We start from the raw sequence: 22,496 nt of genomic DNA, 5'->3' as shown, positions 1-22,496 counted from the left end.
TAGAAAAGGACTAAGCCTGGTTTAGGGGCCAGGACTGTTACTCTCATCTTACAATAAACATCTTGTCCAAATGATGACTGAGACTCAACCACATGCCTCTGATTCTCCCCATGTAGAAGACTTGGGAGCCACTGATAAGCAACTTTCAGAAGAAGCCACTGACAGCTCACCATCCAGAGATGAGAGAATGAGTTGGAGCCAACAAGCAGCTAAGGCACTTCTTTAGAACGCAACCACAAAACAGCACCATTCCCCTTTTAAGTGTCTAATGTTAACAGGGGCCCTTCTGTTTGGACAATATGGGTAAGGTAGAGAAGCCTGAAACTATCCATCTAACCTTTTATGCTAACTTAGCATAAATAATTAAAAATTAAAAATCACCACAGAAATTAAATGTGAGAATAATTCCTCATAACCAAATAAGGTACATCTCAAGAATATAACGATAGTTTCATATTAAGAAATTACTAATTCATCACATAACTTTAACCTCTTCAGAGGGGAATCTGACTTGAAAAATCACCCTGTCACTATCTAGGCCCTTAGCATGCTTTGTTTTTCTTCCTATTAACACTTATCACAACTAGACATTATTTTCTTTATCTGTTTCTTTATTACCATAGAACATCCTCCCAAGAATGTTCTATGAAGGCAAAGACTTTGCTATATTTACTACTACATCCCAGGTGTCTAGAACCTGCCTAGCATGGAATAGGTATGCTCAATAATATTTGAGGGTTAATCAGTAAATATATTTGAATGTCTGCCTAGCAAATTCAGAAGAATCTATTAAAAATCACCAATTCAAAGAGTTCACAAAGTGGCAAAATGTAAGATAAGCAAAATCGAAAGGTATCCCATTTATTAGCAAAAAACAAATTAGAAACTTAAAGTATTAAAAAATCTTACTCAAAATAGCAATAAATCTCATAGCACTCCTAGCAATAATTATATAGTAAACATTAAGAAAACATATAACTTAAGAAAGAAGATTTGACTAGAGAGAGAGATCAGCTTTGTGGTTAGGAAAATTGATTAACTGTGAAGTTATTACATCATCCCAAGTTATTTATAGACTTAATGCAACTATATCAAAGTCACAATGAGATTTTATATAAAAAGTTGAAAAAAATAATTCTAAAGCTCCATGAAAAAAGAAGTATAAACAGAATGAAGAGAATTTTAAAACTGCAATGTTAAAAATGAAGGTTTGTATCTACTCAGAAAGTAAATTGCTTTTTGGTGAGCAATTTGATAAATACTAAAAGTCTTAAAACCTGGGATTTACTTCTAAGTTTTATTCTAAGGAGTATTTATTTAAGGATATTCACAAAGTCACAAAGACTGTGTATAAAACTAAAATAACCTACATATCCAATATAAAGAACTGGTTTTATAAATTATGGTACATCAATGCAATGAAATACTATGGAGCTATTAAAATTGCAGGTATAGAATGTGGGAGCTTGCTTAAAACAGGGATTAATAACCACATCCATGTATCTAAGCTCCCTTCCATAAGCCCACTAAGCTGACAGTAAAGGGATTTAAGAAGATATAGACAGAGAAGGACAAAATAAATGGAAGAGAGATCTTGAGGTTTGAGATTTCAACAAATTTTGGAAGCTGGAAAGGAGAGAGCTAATAATCGTTTTAAAGCAGATGAAGTTTGAGATAACCAGAGAAGCAGGGAGGTTTGATGCACAGAACCCCAGAGCACCACGTACCACACACAGGGAGGGTGAAGCACAGAACTGAAAACACAAGGGCTGATAGAAAGCACACATGGAGTGATTGGTCCTGTGTCCCCTCCCACACCTAGACAGATGGCCACGTGCAAGTTCTCCCAGAATCAGAAAAGGAAGTTTGCAACACGCTGCCACTGAGTCATGGGACTTAGACACAAAGATATGGCAGGGGCAGGGTGGGGCCTGGTGCTGAAAACCAGGGGAAGAGGAGAAATTCTGCATATTCAAGAGTAGGAACCCTGGAGCCCAGGAGTTAGAGGCTGCAGAAAGCTATGATCGCGCCACTGCATTCTAGCCTGGACAACAGAGGAAAAAAAAAAAAAAAAGAAAAGAGTAGGAACCCTGATGCTTTCTGTTTTCAGAAGGCCAAAAACCAGACCTGTCCTCCTCAAGCAAGAGATTAGAGAATTTCTTCCCGAAAAAGCAAATACTCCTAATACTAGACCTTCACATACTAAAATTAGAAGAGCGACGAGCACAAGCATAAAAGAACACAGGTTATGGAGAAAACCTGCCTGAGTCCCGGTCCTGGCTCCATCACTTATGTACCAGCCCTAGGACTTAACCTCTGGAAACCTCTTAGTTTCCTCATCTGAAAATGGAGATAAAAGTGCCTCCCTCCTGGTGCTTCTGGGAGGATTAAACGTTTTAAGGCATGTAAATCCCTATCATTCACTCCCCTCTCCCCTGTTAAGAGGATTATCCATCCCCGCCCACTGCCAGGACTTGGTAAGTGGAGTGTCTGTCCCTGCCTGCTGTCGGGCCTGGCCATGACACCGAATGTGAACATACTGACGTGCACCTAGCTAAGCAAGAGGCTTTAAAAGCTGTGCATGTTTTGCCAGTGCTCTTCCTCTCTTCCCTCTGCCACAAGGAAGTGCATGTCCCAAAGGCTGCTCCTTTGGCTTGGGTCCTAGAATGAGGAACAGGTGGAACACAGGCACAGTGGTAGAGCTACAGCCACCTTCAGCTGCCCACAAGTAAGCCAAGTGAGAAAAATCATCTGCTATAGAAAACCACTGAGAATGGAGGGTTGTTTTGTTACTGCACCAAGGTCAACAACTCAATAGACAATTTCATATTATTAAGTTCTCAAAAGCCTAAATGTTAGGAATATCTGGAGAAGGAATCTTTCATAACATTCTCAGCCCTAAGAGTATTCCATCTCAATTCAAGCAGCTGAGAGTTGTACTAATGGCGATAATTAAATGTCAGGGATCCATGACCAGTTAATGAAGGAAGGGAACTGACACTAATTGATCACCTACAGCCCAGCCCTTGAGCACCTAGAAAAATGTCTGGCACATTATAAGTACCAAAAAACAAAGATAACCTCCCCCACCAAATAAAGAACTTGTTCACCTAAATTGCAAAAAACCCCCAAAAGGATTTCTGTCCCATACCATATACCGAAAAAGTTAAAAATATAAAATTGTCAAGCTACAGACAAGTGAGAAGAAAACAGTATTTAATATTTGTCATACATGTGAGCAAAACACCTGAAGAAATCAGAGTAACAGGTTAATAGACTTAAATAGATAAATAAATAAATCAAACCTCTATATGCCAAACACCTTTCTCCTTAGCAGAACCAAAATTAAACAGTGAAGTACATGCCTTGAAGGAAGATTACAGTACATGATAGTTAATATTCTGACTATATAAAGCACTCGCACAAGTTTTTCTTTAAATGTTAAGATTTCAATGATTAAGTAGGCAAAATATGAAATATTTACATACAAGGAGATTACATACAAAATTAAACATTTTAAAATAATCCTCTAGTAATCAATGAAATATAAAGTGAGAGATTTTTTTTAATAGTCAATTGGAAATTTATCTGTACATGATAAAACTCAGTGTCAGCAAGGTTATAGTAAAATGCGCACTCTTATGTACTGTTGATGGGAATATTCAATTCTTTTGGAAAGTATAACAACTTGAGGTAAAAATAGTCTTAAGCTATTTACAGTCTTGACCTAATAATTTTATTGTGGGAATCTACCATAAAAAATAATCCTAAATATGGCAAAAGCCTATGTCTGGTTGGGCACAGGGGCTCAGACCTATAATACCAGCACTTTAGGAGGCAGAGGTGAGAGGATAACTTGAGGCTAGGAGTTTGAGACCACCCTGAACACCATAGCAAGACCTCTCTACAAAAAATAGAAAACTTAGCAGGGCATGGTGGAGCATGCCTATAGTCCCTGCTACTTGGGAAGCTGAGGCAGGAGGATGGCTTGAGTCCAGGAGTTCAAGGTTGCAGTGAGGTATGACGAAGCCATCCTACTCTGGCCCAGGCAACAGAATGAGACACTGCCTCAAAAAAAAACAAAAAACAAACCCTAGCCTATGTCCAAAGATGGACATCATTCTGAAAGAGTATATTTAATAAATAGAAATAATTTTGGGGAAAAAAGAACAGATTAAACAATTCTAATATTTTTGAAAGTCTGAAAATACTTTCCTAAGCAAGTGGAGAGAAGTAGTATGGTGTACCAGTTAAGAGCAGATTCAGCAATGATACTGGGTTAAATCTTGGCTTTATTATTGATGTTTATAACCATGTGATCTTCAGGAGTTGCCTAATCTCTGTACTTATAAAATGCCTTTACTTATAAAATAGGGATAAATAACAGTGCCTACATCACCGAGTTGCTGGTAAGTATTCAATGCGTTAATACACGTAAAGCACTTAAGAAACAGTGCCCAACACACAATAAGCATTCAGGTATCTGCCTGTCTTTGCTCACATTTAAAAAATATACTGGAAAGGAATTATTCTTTTTTGCTAGGAAACTAAATATACATATGAGTTCACCAGAGCCATTAATCAAAATTTAATCAATTTTCCTTATTAACACAAAATCAGAGAATATTTACATGCATAAAAAAATTCTTTCAGTACCAAGAGCTATTTCCTAAATTCCAAGTCTGAAACTACTCCTAAAATAATTGAGAAAAATATAAAAGCATTACCTTGTTGATGTCATCTGCTGTAAATCCACTTTGATCTAAGAGTTCTCTGATTGCGTCTATACACTTATTAAAAAGTGGAGAACAAAGAAGTTCAAATCTTGCCCTACACACACACACATACACACATACACACACACACACACACACACACACACACACACACAGGAGAAAGAGAGAAAAAAGGCTTAGTATATTTAAACAAAATTCTTTTTCTTGTGACAAGTAATGTACCTTAATGTGATAGTTATCTCATTTATTATGATCAGAACAGGATACTAAATACCAGCAGTGCAATATCACAGGCGGGATGGAGTCTAAGTTATTCATCTACATATGTATAAAGATATTTAATATCAAATTCAGGTGAAAGTGTCTCTTGCCCATGGCCTACTTACAAGTTTTCAAAAAAAAAAATCTAAGAATATATACACAATATATGGCATTCCCAACAATATACTTATTAACCCTAACCAAATCGTCATTTGGAAGTTTTTGCTATTTTTACATGTTAAAGCTTTGAAAATTATTTTTAATTATTTTTCTTGATAGTCTATGTTATATTATAATAAACTTAGCCCTTTCGTATTACCTAAGAAGCTTGAATGCTGGCATATAATAAAATTTAAGAAAAATTTGTTCATGGAAAATGTATTCCCTAATTTCATACTGAACTTCTAAATGTAGATGGGTGATTTTAAAATGTTTTATCTATATATATTAAAACATACTTTTATGGTTGAAATTTTTGTGATAAAGGCAAAATTTCCTTAATGAAAAATTATAAATTTCATTTCCTTAATTACTGATATTAATAAGCAAACATATAATGAATACTTGGATAAACTTTGCACTAAAAAATTAGGGAAATATAAAAATATAAAAACACTCTGTCCACAAAGAAATTTCAATTCAATTTAACACCTTTTCTATCTTCTGAGTTGTGGCTTAAAATCTTTCTGCAAAGATCTAGAGCCATGCTCCACAATAGACTTTTCTGCTAGCCACCAGCCACATAAGACTATTGAACTGTAAGCTAGTGCTACTGAGGAACTAAATTTTTAATTAATTTAAATTTAAATAGTCACAGGTGGCTAGTGGCTATTGTATTGGGCAGTACAGATCTAGTCTTCAGGAAAGCCCAGGTAAAGTGAAGAAACCAAATTAAACAGATGAAAAGATAATGTAATCAAATATAGTCATGAGAATCCTAAAAATAATATACTATTGCAATTCTGGAAATTTTCACTATGTTCCAAAGTCACCTGCTGGGCTGTTGGGAGGTTTTGATGGTAGCTATCATTAGTGTTAGCAAATACGCAACACAAAAACCTAGGGCAGTGTCCTCCACTTGCACTTTCAGGGTAAAAGCATAATCACTTGTAACCTAGGATTTAGGTTGAAGTTTCTAGGATGCCTTTTTCACACACTGCTAATTATAGCCATAAAATAACTGGGCAAGCAATCACAACTGATAAAATGACTTTGGGAACAGCTATTTAGTCTGACAAAAATTGGACCCCAAAAGTAAAGACAGTAAAATTCCTCTTTTATAGATGGCTAACAAATCTCAAACAAACAAACAAAACCCAAGGTGAGAAAATTAAACCTAAGTAAGAATGCTTTTGGAATTTTTTAAGAAAGTTTTTTCAACTTGAGTTTTACCTGGACACGTTGCAATCAAAATCTTGACCTTCATATAAAGAGTCAAGGAAACAGTTGGCACTTCCCAAGGTTGACAAAGAATGTTTTGCAACTTCAGCACTGTTCATCAATTTCATCATGGCTCGGGCATTTCCTCTCACATCATGTTTAAAGGATCTAAATTAAAAATACAGCCTTTCAATTTTAAAATTACTGGGCCATTTAGAATTTATCGTAACTAAAATCTGGATAATCCCTATTAGAATGATAATAAACTCATGAATCAATATTAGATACCATATTTTAGTATTCTGCTTCTAATTCCTCTAAACTTTCCTAAGAACATTCTCTGCAATTAAAAAGAGGGTCTCCTCAAGAAAAATAACTAATTTACCAAATACTTTGAATTGGTGTATTATGTAACCATAACAGTAGATTATACTTTGAAGCAAGCAGAGTAGACATGATCCTTCACATGAGACAACCAGAGGCTGAAGGAGATTTATTAACTGGGTCAAAGTCTCCTATGTTACTCTTTATAATCACAACACTATCATTGCTAAATGGTATAAAATTACCAGTTGAGCATTAGGGAAAAAAAAAACTAGAAGTGCTTCTTCGAAGAAATTTGACACATACAAAATAAGTAAATTACAATTCCTCTATCTCCAAGGAATTCATTTTTAAAACTACTGGCTAAGTAGTGATCGATGGTTTTGTTTAAACAATAACTTTACAACAGAAAGCAGTATAGGTCTTTATTAAACAAGTGACAAATTACCATTTTTTCAAGACTTTTTCAAACAATGAATTTAATCAAACTGGCAAAAATACTGTTTCAACTACTTTTTTTTCTTTTTACAGTGGCAATATCCAAAGTATAACCGTTATATATTTGACTCTTGCTATGTCCAAACAGGATTAGAATTCTGAATGAGGTAATTACATCCAGTAAGATGACTAAAATATTCCTTGTGTATATTAGTAATTAAACACTCCATAAGACATTAACTCACTGGAATATGATGATAACATAATGCAATCTTCACCAGATCTAAACTTATAAAAAACTGTTCAGAAGGCAACAAGGCCTCAGTGCTTACACCAGACAGAAGAGCAATACATGAAGAATTAGAAAAACAAACTTGAGATCCACGCTCACGCAGTTCAATGTCTGGTGGTCCCTTTATTCTAAGTGAGAAATCCAAGTAGCACACTGCATTGAGCACAGCCTGGCCTCTGCTTCCTTGCTATTGCCCAAATAGGACATTATAACTCCAAATATGAAAATATCCAGTTTTCAAACAATGAAAAACAAAAGCACATTCTCCTTTGTAGCTGGATAATTTAAAATAAATTAGGAGAAAAATAAAAAACTGGAAGAGAAACTTCTATCAAAATGTATTATCCAGGCCATTAACACTCACCTCTGGAACTCAGAAGCTAGATACTGTGCTAAGGTTTCAGTGAAATGTGCACCACCGATGTTATCATCAGTGTTTGTTGAAAGAACTCGATATATTCCACTGTTAACTTCCATGACACTGAGAGATAAGGATGTTCCGCCAAGCTTAAACACCAAAATATTGCTTCGAGAGAAAGAAAGAGTTAGTTGTTAGCCAACCACAACATTTTAAAGCTAGGTTGAACATTAAGAGTCACTTAGTTTAATCACTTTAAATTATAAATGAGGAAACTGAAAATCTCAGATGAGTAATTAAGTTGTTCACAGTCACTCAGTGATGAACTCAGCCTCAAACCCAGAGACTTTCTGAACCAAGTCAAAGTTCTTTTTCACTTAGTCATGCGGGTACCACTGTATTCTTCTGAGTGACTAGAATTCATAACACTAACTTTTCAAAGGAAATCAAGAAGACATTTGTGATTACAGTGAATTTTAAGAAAATTGAATACAGAAATTCTATGTGTTAATACTATGCAAGTTTCTTAGTGTAATAACATGTTCTGTAGATATAAAACATACACAAAACTAGGTGTTAATTCCCAATTTCTCAAGCATCAGAATTCAAAATTTGGTGTTTCCTCTACATTTATCTAGTTTATCTAAAAATAATTTCCTAGTGACGTATACATATTAGTTTCTTTCACTGTGAGATACTAATGAGGTGAAACAACTAGGGAAAGTCAATACTCTATCTCAATTCATTTCTCTAAAGTTGTATGAACATCAGGTCTGTTAAGATGTGCTGATAGCTAAATTAGGAATAAGTGTATCTTACTATTTCACCATCAAAAGGAGTGCCAAATCCTTATGCTGGATTTCCCCCATCTCCTGTCAAGTCAGATGTATATGAAAGTATCCAGTGTTCTAAACATGTCTAATAATTTTTAAAATTGGTAGAAAAATCAGCAGTGCCCTAGCTTGAGTTGGAGCTTGGCCAGGCATGTAATTTTCAAATCTTCCTCCAATAAAGGGACAAAATGAAGGCGATTAAAAAAAAGTGCAGAAAAGCTCAATCTTCCCTCCTGTTCTGTCCTTTCTGTTTTTCCTAGGACCTCTTTCTTAACTACTAATATTTGAAAACCTCTAGATAAGAGTTTCAATATCCTTCTATGTATGAGGCTTGGGAGCCACTACATTATATAACAATCCTTATTGATATAACTGCTATAATCTAAAATGTTCTCTGCACTAAAAAAAACTTAAAACTGCAAATATGGTTTTTACCTTTTTCCAGTAGGGGAGTCTTGTCCAATTCCATAAGCTAGAAGAGCTGCGGATGGTTCATGGATTAATCGCAAAACATTAAATCCAGCAGCTCCTGCTGCGTCTCTGTGAACAATTTGCTTTCAATGAATTTAATATCACAACATATTCAATACTACATTTTTAGAAATGCCCTGCTAAAGATTTCATGCAACAGCAAATAAGATTTCACAAGTAGAACATGAAGTGCAATGATCTTTAGAAGAAAATAGAACACAGAAATGGATGTGACTTATTAATAAGAGTTCACTTTCTGTTTAAAATTATAATGTTCAGAGCCCATTTTCTTGACAACGAAAATATGTGCTTATATTGAATAAGGAAAATAAAGCTCTCAAAAATGCCCATGCTAAAAAAAAGAAGTTCACTTTCTCTGGGCAGTCTTTCTGGGCTCTCAAAGCCTTCATGCCATCCAGAATTTCCCCATTTAAGACACTATCACACTTTATCACATAATTCTGTGAGGTCAGAAATCATGTCTTATTTATATCTACATACTCAACGCTCAATATAATATGGCTTAAACAGTAATCAATAAACATTTGTTGAGTGAAAAAGAAAATGCCTATGCTTATAAACTTCAGAAAGAGATTAAGACAAACTCATAAAACATTTGAAAATTGCTTTAATGTAGGGTCACAGTTTTTATAAGTAAATAAGGCAATTCTCCACCATAGAAGCAACTTCAATATTTGCCAAAGCTCCATATAGAATAGAACTCTATTCAGCAAAGACATGCTTGTTTACCAATTACATTTGCATAATGATGTGTAAAAACTAAGGGCAACTTTTTTGTTTAGATGTTAAGATCTAAGATGAAGAAATAATCACAAATATTTTCTAAAATTGCACATTCTTCTGTAATTCCCATTTAAACATTAATTATAGGAAACTAAGGCAAAGTAATTAATTAATAACAATTTAACCTGGAAATGAAAAATGTTTCCAATCAAAACAGCTAAGAGGGTACACCACATCTAATTTTACATTCTCTTAGCTGTTCATAAAGGGAATGTTAATGATCATTACCTTGCTAAGCTATTTACAAATATAATTTTATTGCCTAAGATATTTTCAAATATAATCTTATCTTTTACTACACAGTAATATTGTGAAATTTGTATTTCCTTTAAGCCAATAAGATAGACCCCATATTATACTTACCCAAGAGCCTTTTTCTGCTTTTCTCCAAAATCAAATGGGACAGTAATAACTACATCATTTGCATCTGAGCCCAAGACAGAATGTGCCGTTTCTGTATATTAAAAAATATAAGATTAATTCTGATGACAGAAAAAAATGTCAAGTGATACTTCCTGATGTTTATTAATTTATGACAAAGATCTTCTTACTAAAAAAATTGCCCCACCCTGTCAATTTTCTTCTCTGCAATCTTAAATCATGCAGTACTTCCTGTGGTTTTGGTTAAAGCTTATGGACATAGAACTAGGTACTTTCCAAAAAGCCTGGCTCTTAGGCTTCAAAGTTTCAGCCATCTTCCAAATCAGATTGGTTCCATAAAGAATGATCTTCTAATGCATCAGTGTGAAGACACATCATAATAAGGTTAGTTCAATACATTAAAAGCCTGCCTTCCATCCCACAGGTTCATAGCATCATTGCAGAGCTGAAGTGAGCCTTATAAATAATCTACTCCAGAATTTCCCAAATTGTTCAACAGGATACTGCTCAGAGGAGAGCCTTTGCCTGAAGTGGTGATAAAAATCAGACCTACTTAATCTGCCTAAATTACTGTTGAGAGTGCATGGTCAATGTTGAAGAGAGATATAATATTCAGTATTCACCAAGCTTATTTGGCCACTGAATCTTAAAAAGTTTTGAAAATGCTAATCTGAAAATGCCCATTCCATTTATATTACTTATAGAGCAATTAAAGTCAGGGAAGGGGTGTTACTTAATCAAGGGCACAGCCAATTAGTGCCCAAACTATGTCTACAGTTTAGGGTCTCTTTACTGCAAATCCACTCAATCACTCTGCTTCTCCCAAGATCTAAAAATACCTCTAACTTTTTTTTTAAGGTCAACTTTCAAAAGGCCATGAAAATTGTTATCTCTTTTGCTCTATACCTTTCATTTTACTAAATATCAGTCTGGCAACATCTTCTGGGTTAACAAATTTTGTTTCTTCTCCAGTATCTATTTCGTATCGTAATTTCCCATTTTTTTCAATGACCTATAAAAGGAATAATAATTGTGCTCAATAAGAAATAATTTTAATAAAAACTCAAAGTTTCAAATCAATATTATATGCCATGACCTTGGCAGTTACTTTGTGTGACAGGGAAGCAATAATAGAACCATACTCACCAAACATTTACTTTCCGTGATGTATTTCTGAGCTTGTGGATCATCAGAACTGTTCATAAAGAAAGATAAAGATAGCTAAGTATTAAAATCAGTAGTGTAGATATATAAGGTTTAAAGACTGTAGTTTTCAATATCACTGGAATATTAAAATATAAATAAAATTATTAAGCTGCATAATAGTAACAGTCTTAAAATATTTACAGGATATAGAAATGGAGTATTTTCATTGAGAAAGGGAGAACTACATTATAGTAATTCTACTAAAGCACTAATCTTTGAATTTGAAAGTAAATAGTTCTTTCTTGTTCTGACCTTGCTATTAACAGATAACTACACATTTTGGGGTGGCTTTTCATGATATAATTAATTTTATGTCATATTCTTTCACACCTATGATCCTGAAGACCCCAACCACTGAGATGAAAAGGACAAAAGGAGATAACCAAGGACAAACCAAAATAGCTAAGACCATCTTTGTTGCCTGGTTTCCAGATATAAATCAACACCAAAAACCAGAAGACGGAGTGAACATATAAATGTTGTATATGGAAATGTGCAGAGTCCTATAGATATTCATATATATAGATTTATAATATCCCAAAGTAATAAATAAATGTATATGGCAATGGGAAAATTAAAACAATGGGTACTATGTTGCTAAAATTGGAAATAGTAATTTATGCAGGCTATGAAATGTTTTCACATATATTATTTCACTTTATCCTCACAACACCTAAGTGGGGCATGTTTGGCAGGTATTATTTTGGATTGAAACAGGTTCAGAGAGGCGCAATGACTCATAAGCTCTTAAGAGGCAGAGCCAGTACTTGAGGCCAGGTCTTCTCTATCAGGCTACTATTGTTTACACTTTGCCATCCTGCCTCCCACTCACACTGTCAATGATCACAGTGCTTCTGCCTTTTGAGCAGGAATAGAAATCTGACCCTTGGCTTAATTTCATCTAAAAATTAAGATGAAATAGACAGTACACTTCCACTAAAACTAAACCCTTCTTCCAAAGAGCTGTGACTGTTCTACTTGGAGACCACCTTAAAGGTTCAGTAAGGAGCTGACGGCTAACTGCTGAAGGGTTACAGGACATCTGAGGACCTTCAAGTTTGACAGTTGTTATCTCTGACATTTCACTTTGACACTTCTAGTTTTATTTTTTATTGTGAAGGTACATCCTCCGTCTCGCAAACATGTCATTTGGCTTGTGATCATCTTTCAGATTTTTTTTACAGCAATTTTTGTGAAACTGTAAGTCAAAAATTTGTGTTATTTTTGAATATGAGTTTCTGTATGGAACCAATACAGTGCAGACAACTCAAAATATCGACAAAGTGTTTGGGAAGGATGCGGCTAATGAACGCACAGCACATCAATGGTTTGAGAAGTCCTGTTCTGGTGATTTTAGTCTTGAAAATGAGTCACGTGGGCGGCCTGAGAACAAGGGGGATAATGATGAACTGAAAGCTGTAGTGGAAGTAAATCCATCAAGCTACGTGTGAATTAGCAGCAAGGTCCGACCTTACCATTCCAACAATCTTGGACCATTTGAAACAAATCAGCAAGGTAAAGCAGCTGGATAGATGGGTTCCACATGGAATGAAGCGAGCACCAGAAGAGACATTGTCTCGAATCTCGCCTTTCTTTGCTGTCACTACATAAAGGCAAACCATTTCTACACCGTATTATGTGTGATGAAAAATGGATTCTTTTTGACAATCACAAGTGTTCAGCACAATGGTTTGATAAAGACGAAGTGCCAAAACACAGTCCAAAACTAAATATTCATCAGAAAAAGTTAATGGTGTCTGCATGGTGGTCCAGCGCTGGTATCATCCACTACAGCTTCATGAAACCTGGTTCATTGATTACAGTGGATGTCTACTACAACCATTTGGATGAAAGGAGTAATGCTTGCAATTAAGCAGCCAAGATTGGTCAAGAGAGACAGGACAATCCTCTTACAAGACAACGCTCAACCCCATGTCGAACAAACAATGCTGCTTAAACTATAGGCTGGACTTGGAAACTCTCTGTCATCCAGCGTATTCACCAGACCTTACACCAACTGACTACTTCTTCCAGGCTTTGGACTGCTTCTTCCAAGGAAAAATCAGTTGTCAATAAGCTGTGGAAAACATCTTTCACAATTTCATCACCACTCGCCCTCTCGGCTTCTCTGCTGCTGACATGAACAAGCTACTGTTAAGGTGGCAAAATTGTGTCGATAGTTTAGGCGCACACTTTGAGCGTACTGCTTGTTCTTGTTTGAGACATAATAAATTACACTTTCCATTCAAAATTGAACATTTCATATTTAATGGCCTAATATAATTCCAGCATGACACTTCCTGGTTCTGTTTTCTTTAAAATAGAATTTAAGTCAACCAAGATAATTTATCCTATTATGTGTTAGGTTACCTACTACTCGGACAAGATAATTTGCCAGGAAGGATATTTTATGGAACTCATACAACTATTAGAAATGGCAAATTACTTCTGAACTGCCACGCAAAGAAGTCTCTCTTATCTGAGGACAGAAAGCACATGTAGCTCTTAGGGCCACATACAGGCTAGATGCCGGAGAGTAGTTACCAGAGAAGTAGAAAGCAGAGAATGGAGGCGACAAAGGATCACAGCTATCATCAGAAAGTAGTGGACTGACCCACAGGCACATACAAGTAAAAACTTTATTTGTCCACACCAGGATTAAATTACTGAACATAAAACAAAGGTGATCGAGGGTTGGTATACACAGCACCGCATTTACATCATGGTCTTTGGGAGGCAGAGTTAATCCTACTGCTGTATTACAAGCGTTATCAGCAATGCTATTTTCTCTTCCTCCCCCTTCCCAGGCATCCCTTACAGTCAGCACCCCGCTGGGTCAGCAGACAGCACTCACGTGCTCTAGGGTCTCCTTCCCTACTACCGTTACATGACAGCACTTTACACATCTAAAAGCACCCTCACATTCATCTGTTCCTTTGATCCTCACAACACCCCTGTGAGGTAGGTAGAATGATTATGAGTTTTCTACTTTATAGACAAGGAACCTGAGTTATAGAATGGTGGAAAGGCTGTCCAAGGAGGTACAGGTGTAATGGCTGGGCCTAGCGCATGAGCAGATTCCTGGCTTGCTTTCTTGCATGCTGTCTCCCAGTATTGCAACTTCCCTCCCCTTAGTATTTGTAGCATATTTTTCTGCCTGCTTCTTCAGGACCTTCCCTTTGAGTTTTATTTCCATGTTCAGGTCACTTTACCCATGAGATTTTCACAATACTACCTCCAAACTTTAACTCCACTTCTACTCTTCAGCACTTCGCTCATCTCCAAGAAATTCCTGCCTAAGTACTTTCTTACCATTATTAGGTTTATATAGTGCAGGTCTAACTCTCCTTCAAGTACTTCCCTGTTTTTCCAGAAAAATCTGCCTATCTACAATAGTATTATCCAGTTATAAGCGACACATACCCTTCCATAGCACGACCTAAGACAATTGAGACAATGTATGTATCTGGACCCATTTCAACGCTATAATATATGCCCTTTTAAAAGAAGCAAGGAATCTGTATGTCCGGTGTGGTGCTTAGAAGTTCATATTAATAAACACTAGTACCATAGAATGCTACCTTACAACTGTTACCAGTATTTCAAACATACATTAATATGCTGCTATGACTGAAAGTATTACAATTAAATTCACTTCCACTTTGCCTTTTTTTAAATTATGCTATTTAAAAGATTTTTAGAACTGGAAGGTACTAGAAAAAAGTCACCTAGTACAAGTCCCTCAATTTAGAGATGAAGACACCGAGGCATGCAAAGGGCAAGGGATTTGCCCGATCAAACAAACTGCAAAGGTTTGGGATCCAGGTGTTCTAACTAGATACCAGCATACTCCACCACTCCAGCTGCCTCCCCCGGCCACTGCACATTCATCACGCGGCGTGCCTGCCTGCCTGCCCTCTATTCATGGTTCTGGGCACGGTCCCACTGTTGTTTTGACCACTTCTCCACCCATCTGCACTTCCAGCATTTAGCTAAGCACCCGTGCCTGCAAAATACAAAAACCTCATCTCTCCCAACATGCCTACTTCCCCTGCCCCCAGCTTCTAGACTGTAAGGAAGCTTTATAAATCCCAAAGATTCCTATTTGTAGTAGTTCCTGAAAGTACTAAGAAAACCACTAGAAGCTTTACGTTAGTTTAATGTGGCCAGTACTGGCTTCCCTTCTAAAGTAAAGTGGAAGTTTGGCATATCACCTTCATCTCTTCCAAAGAAGTCAGGGAAGGGATGTGAGTGGTGCATTTGTTGAGGGTTTGTGCTTAAAAGGAGTCCTCTATTCCAGGCAGTCTTTATCCACACCACCCTGTAGTGTCTCCAAAGCTAAAGGGGAAATAAAGCTGTTCTCTTCTACCATACGCCATTAACTGCATGAACTTTTGTCTGCAACACTTGAGAAAAAGTAACCTTGGAAAGTTCCTTAGAAGGGAAGTTTTCTAGGGCTTTCCCTCTGTAACATACTAGGCAAAAAAAAGCTAGCAGAAGAGAATGAAATTAGCTAAAAGATTGGAAACTGATATAATAATCAGAATGGTTTCCACAATGCTCAAATGGCAACCAAAATTTAAAGATGTAACTTAGGCACATAAAGGGACCCAAATACTATGCAATGTGAAGCATTTACTTACATTTTTTATAAAATAGCCAATATTTAATTATATCAAAAATTATCAATATGAACCGTAACATACTATTGTGACTCCCTGTTAGTTCTTAATTATATCCTTACATTGACAGGAGACTAAGAACTAGTAAAATGAAGGAGGGAAAGATGGTCTGACTGCTTACTAGTAGGTATGTCAGAGACACAGCAGTGACAATGTACAAGATAAAAGGTACAAATACATGTTGTGCTGATCCTAGCCTGATGAGCCACAGAGGGGTTTAAAAAATTAAGATTCCAAACTCCATGAAGCAGTCAAGTTAAACTAGTGAAAAAAGATTCAAGCAATGAAGTCATGGTACACAGACATACTTCTGTATCTCGTAAACTAACATGCCTCACCCTAGCCTTACTGCAGCCCAGGTCATACGCATTAATAACTTAAATGTGTACAGTACTTTTAAACTCTTTCACATCTATTAGCCATTTGACCCTCACAACAACCCTGTGAGGTAGGCAGGGCAGGAGTTAATATCAACCCCATTTTACAATGAGGAAAACTGTTGTAGAGAGGTAAACTAAATTGCCTTACATCAGAGACAAAGCCAGGTCGAACTAGCTCTCTTGGACTTGGCTCCATCCATTTTCTATTTATTAGGCTACCCCTCGCATTTCTGAAAGTTCTTAGTTAGTGGAGAATCTTGGGGAAAGGTACTAGAAAGTACATTCCTACTACTCTGCATATTAATGGTTCATCCACTCTTTTTTCTCTGAGGACACAGAAAAGGAGCCAGGGTCCTAGAAAGCAAGTATTGGAACTAGACTTCTACCAGTTTAGGAAATAAACTCTTATAATCAGTTCCTAGCTTTTGGTGTTTGAAATCAACCTCTGAAGCAATTTTTCAAGGCCTAGCTGAAAAGCACCAGTTGCTTCTTCCACCGCTGTCGCCAAACGTCTGACCGCGATGACAGCGTCCCTGCGGAGCTCATTGGCAGTGTCTTGCTGAGCACTGGCCTCCTCACCAATAGCAATCAGCCTGTCCAGTTTTTCTTCCTCACGCTTTGAAAGTTCTCGTGCCAATCTCCTGTTTTCTGCCAACTCGGCTGCAATGGTCCTGGCCACTGACCGCCTTCTTCGCCTTGCCCACCTTGGAGGCGGCTCACTGGTCAAAGGCCTATCCCCACCAGAAACAAAACCAACTCTGGGAGAGGAGACCGGAGGCCGTGGTGCGGAGGCTGCACCAGGAGTGTTGCGGCTGGTGCTGGTGCAGGGACTGGGCTCCCCGGACACACCCAGTCTGGTCATGGGGCTGCTCTGACAGGGAGCAACTGCACCTCTGAAAAGGTTGTGGGAGTTGCTGTAGGTGGGGGTCCCTTGAGAGCACCCTGAAAAACAAAGCAACAATGTTGCAAAGAGGACATTCCTGCTAAGGGAATGCTTGCAGCCAGCAGCAGAGTTGAGAGACAATTACAAAACTATGGCAGTTCCTGGAAAGGTCCCTTTCCGCCAGGGATTGGGAAGAATTCATTTCTTTACTGTGGGCATTTTGGCCTGTTTAATTTTACCTCCACAACTTCCCCCTTGCCTTCTGCAACCCCTTTCCAAGTAGCTATCCAACCTGCTGTATAGCTACAAATCCCTAAGTACCCATTACAAATAATGCCAGAACTAGTTTGGTTCTAAAGAGCATTTCTAGGTTTGAAGAGTTCTAACACCTTACCTACCTAGGGCCATAGCTTTTTAAAACCTTGAGGTTTTATCTTACTATTAGGTTTAAAAAGCGGGGGAGCATTAGGGGTAGCAGAAGTAGGGAATATGCTCAGGAGGGCACTATCCAAATATACACTGCTGTTTAGAACCAAGTGACTCCTCGGGGACCCCAATCCTTCACATGCTTGGGAGTTACCTGCACCCGGGGATTCATCCCAGGAGTCCTCGAGGTCACTGGTTTCGGGTATCCGGTCACTGATTCTCAGCTGACAATCCTCATCTGATTCCTTAACTGTTTTCAAGATAGGCTGAAGATCAGCTGCCTGAGTCCTTTTTGCTTTCAGAATGCTGGTTCCCTCTTCCCCTGGGGTGTCAGAGGCCACTAAAGTCTGATCACAGTGCTTGGCCCAAGCAGCATCCTCCATTAAGTTGTCTGGGTCAGTCACTATCTGATTTCGGAGAAGCTGATCCAGCGTATCATAAAATGGACAGTGTGGCGGGTCACCCATACTTGTGGCATGGGCCACGTAGGCCTTTAAATATAACGCCTTCAGAACTTTAAACTTGGAGCGGCACTGACGTTCGGTGCGGCGGAAGCCTTCCTGCTGCATTCGCTTAGACACAGCCTGATAGACATCTGCATTATGATGCACAGTCTGGAGGCGCTGAATATACTCTGCCTCGCCTAGTATGGAGAGGAGGGTTCGTGTCTCCTGTCTGGACCACCGGATGCCCGCACTGCTATTGGTACTGGCCATGGTACGCTGGGAAGGAAGGCTGGAAAGCTCCTGTGCAGCAAGGTGCAAATCTCAAGGTGTGGGGAAGCTCTGTGTGTTCTCAGGAGCCAGCCGATTCTTCCCTCTCAGGGACAACTGCTGAGAAGCCAGGTCCAAGGACTGAATTTCTGGCTGGAAGGCCACAGGGGAATGAGAGTTACAGGGATAGTGTAAGGATAATTTTGGCAGCAAGTTAAGTGGTGCTACCTGTGAGTAAGTCATAAATAGGCATGAGGCCAAGACTGAGAAAGCTCTACGTTGGGAGTCTGCCCAGGGTGGATACTGGACCAGGGGCTTAATGGCTGGGTAACAAAAGGACTGGCTCCTCCACAAAGGGCCAAATGCTTCTAAGGCTGAGACCTGGTACAACTATGAATCTGTAAAAATCACCATTGACTGGTAAGTGGGATAGACTGAGAGGCACAGCAACGTGGACCATGAGGAAGCTAACTCTGGAGAAGCCCTAGAAGGACCATGGTGTAGCAATAATCTGAAAGGTGCTCATGCTTTACTGACCTCAAAATAAGTAGCACACTGTGGCTGTGTTACCCCTCTGACTGTCACTATTCTACTCCTTTGCTAAGAGGTAACTTTTAGGGCTAGAAAACTGAGCTTCAGTTGTTCTGCTAATATAAGACTTTTTGCATAATAATGGCAAAAGACAGCCACATCATTACTGTAACCATCTGCCCCCAAACAGCAGCATAAAACAGAAAAACATTGCTATGGAAATGTTCTATATCTGGACATATCAAGGTCAGTATCCTGCTTGTGATACTGTACTATAGTTTGTAAGATGTAATCACTGGGAAGTAGTAAACCCAGTAATATACCAGATACCTCTGCATTATTTCTTACAGCAGCATGTAAGATTACAATTATCTCAAAATAAAAAGTTTAATTAAAAAAACAGACACATTGCTGGCTACTAAGTGATTCCAGCTTCCTTCTCTCCAAACTCCAGACTTTATGATTTAAAAATATTTGACCAACTTTTTTGAGACAAGGTCTCATTCTGATGCCCAATCTGGGTGCACTGCAATCATAGCTCCTACTCAAACTCCTGGGCTCATGCAATCCTCCTGCCTTAGCCTCCCACGTAGCTGGAACTATCGGCATGACCCATTGGGTCCTGCCTACTAACTTATTTTTAATGTGCTTAGTACGGAGTTTGTCAACAGTCAAAAGGAATGGGAATATATCTATTGTCACAAAATATTGAATTCTAAAACACTATGGTTTTTGGCATAGTGCATAAATATCCTAAGGAAAAAAATTAATATCAAGCTCAATTTAACATAGGTGAGAGATAAAAAATATATACATAAAAAAATAAATATTAATCTATAATCTCCAAATCCTAAATTCAACGTGAGGAAATTTCTATTTAAATTTCTCACTAAACAAAGTAGAAAAGATACTGGGGCTGAGGGTTAGGAAAACTGAACTGCAATCTTACCTAGTTCACTCCTCCTCACTATTTTAGAAATGCCACATTTCTCTGTGCCTTGATTTTCTCATCTGTAAATGGGGAGAAATAGTACCTATCCTACCAATTTTACAGGGATGTTGAGAGAATTAAATAAAATAATAGATGTGAAAGCACTTTGAAAATTTAAAAACACTCTATCAAGTATTACTACTGCAGTGAAAATGAAAACCCTTAATTACTGTAATCTATAATTTGAGGAGACAGAAGTCTGGAGAGGCAAGCCTCTTTAATCTTCTAATTAAAGTTACAACAGATGATTGACCTGATTCTTACATAAGACATTAATTAAGCTATTTCTCTAATGATTACATTTGTTAGCCAACTGGAAAAGTTACTTCCCAGGAAGTGTCACAAAAGACCCTAAGGAAAATCAAAAGCATCTATATAAATTATAACCAATTGTAATAGGCTTTGCAAAATTCAACCACAGTGCATAGAACTCTTCAAATTCCCACAAAATCCTTGAATTTCCCTCAGTCAAAAAAATATGAAAATGTGAAAAGTTATTACCTAGGAATGACGCAAATTATTAAAATTAAATCAATGGTGGCATTTATCAATACTAACAGACCTGTCAGCAAGAAATGTCTGAGTGAATTCCATCCTTTAGAAGATCCAATAATAATAATCAAAAGAAACAGCCTACTGGGGTACTCTCTGAAATGACTCAGTCATAAAAAGCAACCAAAGAAAACAAACTATGGTGTTACCAAGTTTCATTTCACATTATTCTTAGAATTTATGAACATGTTTTTACTACCACATTTAAAAGTATCATTTTGTTCCATACCTTCTGCCAAGGATCCGCTTTACTTTCATTACTGTATTTGAAATATTTCTTATTCTACTTTGTTTTGCTGCCAGTCCAACAATCTGAAAAAGAGCAATATATTACAATGCATGTAATGTTTAATTATTTCAAGGTATAAAAATAAGGAGAATAGTACCTCTTCATTTTCTGAGTAAGCGACAACAGCTGGAGTAACTCTATCACCTGCATCATTGGCAACCACACCAGCCCGGCCATCCTAGAGAGAAAAAACGCACAACTGTATTAGCTCTTTTGAAATGAAATACACAGTCACATTAGACATATTCTGACATATGTGGGCCAGTGTTACTTTGCCACCTATGTGGAAAGAAAAACTGCTGTATCCACATCTTAAAGTTGTAGATTTAATTATTATTAATTTCCTAGTTTTACAGATCTACATTCCCTGAGGAATGGCCCCATTTTTTCAGTTTGCTCTGCAGAATCAACAATTGGATCAAATATAATAACCTTTCCATACACAATAATAACAAGCCCATTATTACATGATCCTTCTACTTCTCTGCCTTCTCCCACAAATACATCTTTCTTCCTTTTTATACAAATAAAGTAGCACTAATCCCTTTGGCTTTTCTTTACAAACCACTGGACATTTAAACGCGGGAGCAGTAGCTGGGGAGTTCATTATTACCATTCCTTCCGCCTCCCCATTGAGACGAAGGCTACAACTCCTTGTTAAAATCTCTCACCTGCAGAAAGGCCAAGTCCGGCGAGCATGTTCAATCAACCGGCTTCACAGCCAGACACGCTTCGTAGGGTCAAGAGGTCCAGTTCTAGATTGCGGCCACCCCGCCCCTCTGGGTCCTAGACTTTCCGGCCCAGCGCAGCACGTCCGGCGGCCCTGAGGTCTCCGCGACCACCAGCCTCTGGCTATCTCGCGGTCGCTACGTCCCCAGGACCACCTGGCTACAGGAATCCTGGGGCCCTCCGGGCATCCCGCGGCCCTATAGTCCCTGGGACCCTTCCCGGCATCCTGCCTCCACATCTCCCGAACCTCGCGCGCCGGCGTCGCCACGAGCCTCCCCCAGGGAGCAGCCGGCTTTCCGGAGGAGCCGCCGCGGAGGACGAGGCTGGGCCCGCTCTGCCCTTCGCCTCGAAATGTCCCCGCAGCAACCCCACTCTTAGCGCCGTTCCTAGGCCGGCGACACGCCGTCCTCGTGCCTGTAGATGACCCCGCGCCCAGAGAGCTGTGTGGCCGACACGAAGCCGTAGCCCAGCGCCGCCAGTCCTCACCTTGTAGACGGCCACACAGGCCGAGGTGCAGCCCAGGTGAACGCCGATGGCCGCCATGAGGCGGCAGGGCCGGCGGCGGCGGCAACGACGAGACCCGCAGCCGCAACAGCAACCCGCCGCCGAACGGGCCCAGCAGGCACCGCGGAGACTTCACGTTCCCGCCCGCCCACTGCGTCCGGTCCGCCGCGTCGGCCTCCCGCGTCGCCACCAATCAGCGTGAAGGTCCCACCTTTCCTCACGGGGAGTGGGCGAATAGCTTTAGTGCGCCTCTGCGCGCTCCGCGGGAGCCGTGCCGCGCGTGTGAGAGTGCGCACGCGCCAGCTGGGGAGGGAAAGGAAGAGGCGCCTTCG

The 22,496-nt window shown here is 38.7% G+C and overlaps 2 protein-coding genes across 3 annotated transcripts in view; both read right to left on the bottom strand.

The window, feature by feature from the left end:
• The window catches only part of HSPA14 (heat shock protein family A (Hsp70) member 14), a 28,583-nt gene extending 6,144 nt beyond the window's left edge, over nt 1-22,439 (bottom strand). The window contains exons 1-10 of one of the 2 annotated variants that reach the window (XM_045533804.1): nt 22,147-22,439; nt 21,029-21,109; nt 20,872-20,954; nt 11,425-11,473; nt 11,185-11,290; nt 10,261-10,351; nt 9,058-9,162; nt 7,796-7,957; nt 6,390-6,545; nt 4,728-4,830 (exon numbers count right to left, since the gene is read on the bottom strand). In XM_045533804.1, the coding sequence (XP_045389760.1) occupies nt 4,728-4,830; nt 6,390-6,545; nt 7,796-7,957; nt 9,058-9,162; nt 10,261-10,351; nt 11,185-11,290; nt 11,425-11,473; nt 20,872-20,954; nt 21,029-21,109; nt 22,147-22,203 (993 nt within the window). In that variant the 5' untranslated portion in view covers nt 22,204-22,439. The remainder of the gene's footprint in view (nt 1-4,727; nt 4,831-6,389; nt 6,546-7,795; nt 7,958-9,057; nt 9,163-10,260; nt 10,352-11,184; nt 11,291-11,424; nt 11,474-20,871; nt 20,955-21,028; nt 21,110-22,146) is intronic. The other variant, XM_045533812.1, reaches the window with a different exon arrangement.
• Nucleotides 14,110-18,716, bottom strand: LOC123625382 (zinc finger and SCAN domain containing 29). Its single transcript, XM_045533825.1, has 2 exons — nt 18,010-18,716; nt 14,110-17,488 (listed from the first exon to the last, which is right to left on the bottom strand). The coding sequence occupies exons 1-2, from the start codon at nt 18,569-18,571 to the stop codon at nt 16,965-16,967; spliced, it is 1,086 nt and encodes a 361-aa protein (XP_045389781.1). The 5' UTR covers nt 18,572-18,716; the 3' UTR covers nt 14,110-16,964.
• Nucleotides 22,440-22,496: the final 57 nt, after the last annotated feature.

This window comes from Lemur catta, chromosome 1, assembly GCF_020740605.2.
Source record: "Lemur catta isolate mLemCat1 chromosome 1, mLemCat1.pri, whole genome shotgun sequence".
Classification (NCBI taxonomy): domain Eukaryota; kingdom Metazoa; phylum Chordata; class Mammalia; order Primates; family Lemuridae; genus Lemur; species Lemur catta.
This window is presented reverse-complemented; position numbering and strand designations above follow the sequence as displayed.